At 43.5% G+C, this 6,143-nt stretch overlaps 1 protein-coding gene across 2 annotated transcripts in view; it reads right to left on the bottom strand.

Moving 5' to 3' along the window:
• TMEM59 (transmembrane protein 59) overlaps positions 1-5,817 on the bottom strand; it is a 28,206-nt gene extending 22,389 nt beyond the window's left edge. For both annotated transcript variants that reach the window (XM_012639428.1, XM_012639429.1), the window contains exon 1: positions 5,383-5,817. In XM_012639428.1, the coding sequence (XP_012494882.1) occupies positions 5,383-5,571 (189 nt within the window). In that variant the 5' untranslated portion in view covers positions 5,572-5,817. The remainder of the gene's footprint in view (positions 1-5,382) is intronic.
• Between the last annotated feature and the right edge of the window lie 326 nt (positions 5,818-6,143).

Raw genomic sequence — 6,143 nt, 5'->3', positions numbered from 1 at the left:
TTAGTAGAGGCGGGGTCTCGCTCTTGCTCAGGCTGGTTTCGAACTCCTGAGCTCAAACAATCCGCCCGCCTGGGCCTCCCAGAGTGCTAGGATTATAGGCGTGAGCCACTGCACCCGGCCTTACATCTCAAGTTTTCATCATAAAAGGAGGTAATAGCTATTATCTCAAAACCCCTGGAGTTCTGGAAAAATTCTGGAAGACAGCTATTTCTAACACAGTACCTGAGGGGTGAGGAACCTACTGCCTCAAGGCCACATGTGGCCCTCGAGATCCCCAAGTGCGGCCCCTCCACTGGGGGGTGGCCGGACTCAAGGATCTAGAAGGCCACATGTGGCCCCAAGGCTTCAGGTTCCTCAATTTTTAAAATAGAAAACAATTACGGCATCATTGCATATGTGTGAGAGTTCAAGATAGGATGGACATATAGGTCTTCATTACTGGAAAATATTAACTACTTAGTAAGACTAATAAAAATGTCTTCAACAAGTTTTTTTTTTTTTTTGATAAAATACAGTATTTGAAACAAACTAGTGCATATGGCAGAGCCCCCTCAACTTACTGTGATCCACTGCGTACAAACTGGCAGGCATTTAATAAGGAAACAGCAGGTGCATGTACCAGTTAGCAACCAATGGGATACAAAGGTTTGTGTTTTTTTTCCAGCAGAAAGATTAGTAAAATTTATGCAGCAGCAACAATCCATTAAGAGATGGCTGCAGTCTAATATTAAATAAGCTTTATTACACAACTGTGAAGATAGCACATTTTTGGACCTCAGTTCTAGCTGCATTTATTGTTAAGGTGAAATTTGAAGAATTTTAACAATTAAGATAAATGTCATACCTGAGTAGCTTCTGCAAGCGTTGTAAAACAGTGAAAGAATTCTTTCATGTCTTTGAATCACCACATATTACCTTATATTGCACAGAGAAAGCATGATCTCATTAGCATGTGCTATACCACATGCCATTTCATTTTCTGGTATGCTTTCTTTTGTTAAACAAACTTAATAAGTCATCCAGTACCAATTTGAGAAAACCATAAGGCATGGTGAAGAGCCTCGGTTCAGTGATCAATCATCCCTGGTTTGAAGCTCAGCCTCACCTCTTATTCTGTACAACCTTGGGCAAGTTACTTAATCTCTCTGATTCCTTAGTTGTAAAATGAGGACAATACTGATATCAATTCTTTTTCTTTCTTTTTTTTCTTTTTGAGACAGGGTCTCACTCTGTTGGCCAGGTTAGAGGACAGTGGCACCATCATAGCTCACTGCAACCTCAAACCCCTGGGCTCAAGTGATCCTCCTGCCTCAACCTCCTGAGTTGCTGGGATTACAGGTGCACACCACCATGCTCAGCTAATTTTTTTATTTTCCTATAGAGATGGGGTCTTGCTATGTTGCCCAGTCTGGTCTCGAACACCTGTCCTCAAGCAGTCCTCTCACCTCAGCCTCCCAAAGTGCTGAGATTACAGGCATGAGCCCCCACAGGCCTGATGTCAATTCTTGACTATTAGGAGGATTATACATTTACATATACAATAGCATTATGTTAACTAATAGATATAACATTAATAACATTTAATAAACATCCACAATGTGCCACTGTGCTAACACTTAACATATTATGCAACATCTGGCACAAAGCAAGCACACAATTGGTAGCTATTAAGAATCATATCCTTATTCTAAGTATTTCATGTTCTATATATTATTATTCCAATACTTCATGCCCTATGTATCCCAAGTGACTGGAAGCTTATATAAAATTTATCTCCTCTGATTTAAGGCACAGGAAATAAATGGTGTTCCCTACCATACTGAATACCAGCTAAGTTCATAATTAGAAGATCCCTCAATGATACTATCTATAGCTTTTATATACATTTTTTTAACCTGAGCTAAGTCAAGCTAACTATTCTCTCCTTACTCAGCACTGTTAATACTCTACACACCAAACTGGTTTTATAATATATAATGGAAGAAATAACTATCTGTCACTGTGTGTTAGGCACTGTGCTGAATGTCACACATTTATCTTTAATCCTCACACTAGCTCTGCAAGGCGTGAGCCATTTTTTACAAGTGATAAAATGAAGTTATGAGAAGTGAAGAGATCAGCAAGGACACACAGATAGTAATAGTGGAGCTGGGAATGGAACTCAGGTTTGTATGATTCCAGAGCTCACACTCTATTAAAAAATGACCAGGCTGGCTCTACTTAGCTTTGTTATTAATGTGACATATGTCTCTTGTATTTGAACCTAGGCAAATCATGCAATTATACTCCTGAGGACAAATAAAGAATATAACAATAATTTTAAAATAACTACTTACAAACAGAAATTCTACTTTCTTGCAACAAATTAGTTCTGAAAAAGAGTCATTAAAATGAGATTTCTATCTGCCGGTTATGAATATCAGACCAAGAGAAGCTATGTAAGCTTATAAATTCACCTAATTTCTTACAATACACACTGCTTTTTCTTTTATTTTTTTTTTTTTTTTTTTGAGACAGAGTCTCACTTTGTTGCCCTGGCTAGAGTGAGTGCCGTGGCGTCAGCCTAGCTCACAGCAACCTCAAACTCCTGGGCTCAAGTGATCCTCCTGCCTCAACCTCCCGAGTAGCTGGGACTACAGGCATGCGCCACCATGCCCGGCTAATTTTTTCTATATATTTTTAGTTGTCCGATTAATTTCTTTCTAATTTTAGTAGAGGCGGGGTCTCGCTCTTGCTCAGGCTGGTTTCGAACTCCTGAGCTCAAACAATCCGCCCGCCTCGGTCTCCCAGAGAGCTAGGATTACAGGTGTGAGCCACCGCGCCCGGCCTTTAGTTCCTTATTTTAAAAGTAATACCAAGAAAATAGCCAAGTTGGTCAAAATATCACCACTCTTCCATATTCTTTGTCAAAATTTGTGGGGGAAAAATTGAAAATAAAATCAATGGTGACATAACTGGAACTTTAACAGAGGTAAAAAGGAATAAGCAAGTACCCTAGGACCAATGGCATACTTCGGCCACATCTGTCTTTATATATATCACCAAGCTTATCAGGAAAGTATCATGACAAGTTTCACAATGGCAAATGGTGACACAAGAGCCCTGACAAAGTGAGGTGTACATCTATAAAAATGTTTATATGAAAGGAGTTTTTAAACTTGACTTACTTTAACTGAAAACACAAACAAGAGCCAATGATATGACATGTGGGAAAGGCCACTGCAGTCAGTCGGGCCTGGGTCAAAAGTTCCAGGTGGGTGAATGCACAAGTTATTTTACCTATCTACATCTCAAGTTTTTTTTTTTTTTTTTTTTTTTGAGACAAGAGTCTCACTCTTTTTGCCCGGGCTAGAGTGAGTGCCGTGGCGTCAGCCTAGCTCACAGCAACCTCAGACTCCTGGGCTCAAGTGATCCTCCCGCCTCGGCCTCCCAGAGAGCTAGGATTACAGGCGTGAGCCACCACGCCCGGCCCACACTGCTTTTTCTTGAAGCACAAAGCACAATAATTTGGAGTGTCAACAGAAATCAGTGAAATAATTAAATATGTTTAATGCAACTTTATTAAAAGGAGGCAGCAGAGTGTAGCCAGTTTTAGGACTGAATTTCTGCCCCACTAGTTCTTGGCCATGTGACCTCAGCAAGTCAATTAACCTTTCAGAGCTTCAGTTTCCTCAATTGTAAAACCTACTTTGCAGAGTTGTGTTGAGAATTAGGGATACTGGTAGGATAAATTCCCATCACGCTGGCTAACAGATAGTAGACAGTCAATAAATTTTAAGTCCAGAGCATATAGGGAGCCATATGATTTATAGTCCTGGTGATAACAGCTTTAATAAATAAGATTATTTATAGATATCACACCAATTGTTAAAAAACACTGGATATTATAAAAATAGCTAAAGGTTCCAGGAATGTATATTCTTTCAAATTATTTAGTTATGCTCCCAGCATTCTGATTCATACTACAAATTTGCTAGGAATCTCAAAAAAGGAAACAAACACTAGAATGATACAAAATAAGTCTCAGCGCAATTCCAAGCTAATTCAATATTAGTGAGTTTCTTCATACAATCAATCCTCTTAATGATGAGAAGTTTTTAGGAAGAGAAGAAAATAATGTAGTTAGGGACAGTATACACTGATTTAAGTCTGGAACTCAGAACTTCTCGTTTCTCTCTCAAGTGATATATTAATCTCTGACTCTGAAAATTTAGAATAAACCCCTCTCCCACACTTTTTTTGAAAATTGATAATCCTCACGCAACGTTAAGCCCAGCAGCAAACAAAATATAGAAAGTGATAGCATTCAGAATTTTCATTTCAAAGGCCTTAAAGCACTTGCTAATATGGAACATACTAAACTTCACTGGAACTGTCTTCACAGCCACGATGTAGTTTAAGAAAGCATAAGGCTAGCCACAACAGTTAAGCAAATTGCATACAGCAGATGAAGAAAAAAGAAGAAAAACAGCAGCATCAACAAAACCTCTTATACATCAAGGTGGGGGAGGGCATACACTCAAATTATATATCGGGAAGGTGTGGGAGGAGTCACCAAGCAATTTAAAATGTTAAGTAAACAGAGTTCTTAAACTGAAAACACAACTTGAGAAGGGGTACTGAATTAAAGGAAAGACAGCAGCAGAGGTGGGGAGGGCAGGAAGTGAGGGTAGGGTCACTCTCCTCCCTAAGCTGTGAACTTCCTCTTGAGGGCAGTCTCATTTCTTCACTCCCTTCACTATCCCTGTCTTCCGCAGGGAACAGTTGTTTTTTGAAGACAGAAACCCAACTGCTTCTTCTCTAAGACATCTCAGTCCCTACTTGCAGCGTCTTGCACACAGTAACTCAACAAGGCTGAAAGCCCTTCCTATGCGTCTTAAAATTCCTTAAGCTGACTCCTTAACACTTTCGTACTATAGTGGAATTGTCTACTTGTCTGACTCCCCTAACAGACGGCGCTCCCGGCACAGAGAGGCGCTCAGTAAACACGGGCTATGAATTAATCTTCTGTGGACTCGCCTATCTATGCCTCCCTCCCCATCCCCCGTTACGTTCCTTGAAGGTGAAGACCCTGCATTAATCTTCGGTATCCTCCTCCCAGTGAGTGCTCTACTCCCCTGCTGCGTAGTAGGCTCCCAGAGGAAAGGGATCATGTCTTTTTCATCTTTGTGTCCCCCAGCCTACCACAGGTAGTGCAGTACAAACTTCCGGTAATTACAGAAGGAACAGGGTGCAGGCAGGATTAGGGAGGAAAACAGGAATTACACAGGTGGGCGGCTGAACAGCAGAATCAACTGCCAGGTTCCCAGAGCCGACATAGGTGTGGGGAGCGGCGAGGTGGACTGTCAGGGAAGGGTCGTAGCCCGGTTCGGATGGGCCTACCTTGGGGTAGGTGTGCAACGGGTAGGTCAACTGACAGGCCCGGTGGCAAGACGCCGTATCACCCAAGACTGAGTCAAATGCTTCAGCCGAAACGGTCCCCGAACCTCCAGCCAGGGCCATGGCCAGCAGCAGCAGCGGCGGGAGCCCCAGTTGGGCCCTCATCCAGAGGCTCCCCTTCGGCGCCGCCATTTTGTTTCCCTCTGTCACAGCAGCTCAGCTTGCTGCTGTTTTCTTTTCAGGGTTTCCTCCTCCTTCTGGGGCCAGCCCCCTTCCCCGCCCCACAGGCCACTGCTTCCGCCTCCGCTGTAGGTTCAGCTCCGCCCTGACCCGCCTAAAACTGCCGCCTCCTGCCCCACCTCTGTGACTACGAACTTCTCCTAGACTGGCGAGAGGGGGTAGATCCAACCATCGCGAGTATTAGCGCGAACCGGCGCCCCCTGGCGCCGTCCCTTTGCGGGGCAGGCTGGGGCATGTAGTTCTCTGCTGCAGGGAGGCGCATGGTGCTGTCCGGAAAGTTGGTCTCGGAAAACTACAGCCGGCCTAGGCGCTCCTTCCGCCCGCTCGCTTCGTAGTGCATGCTGGGGAGTGTGGTTCGCTGTGGGTCGGAGGCTCTATGCTAGTCGGCCGAGCGTCTTCCGAGGAACTACCGCCTGGGGAGGAAGTGTCTGTTTAGTTCCTACACCGGAGGTAACTCTTGGAGGCCTCAGGTTGCAGTCTGGAGGGGCCCAGCAGCTAGCGGGGTTGCTTTTCCTGGTGGGTCT

The sequence above is a fragment of the Propithecus coquereli genome, unplaced genomic scaffold (genome assembly GCF_000956105.1).
Source record: "Propithecus coquereli isolate 6110/MARCELLA unplaced genomic scaffold, Pcoq_1.0 Scaffold14, whole genome shotgun sequence".
NCBI lineage: Eukaryota > Metazoa > Chordata > Mammalia > Primates > Indriidae > Propithecus > Propithecus coquereli.
Note: the sequence above shows the minus strand (reverse complement) of the source record. Positions and strands in the feature narration are given on the sequence as shown.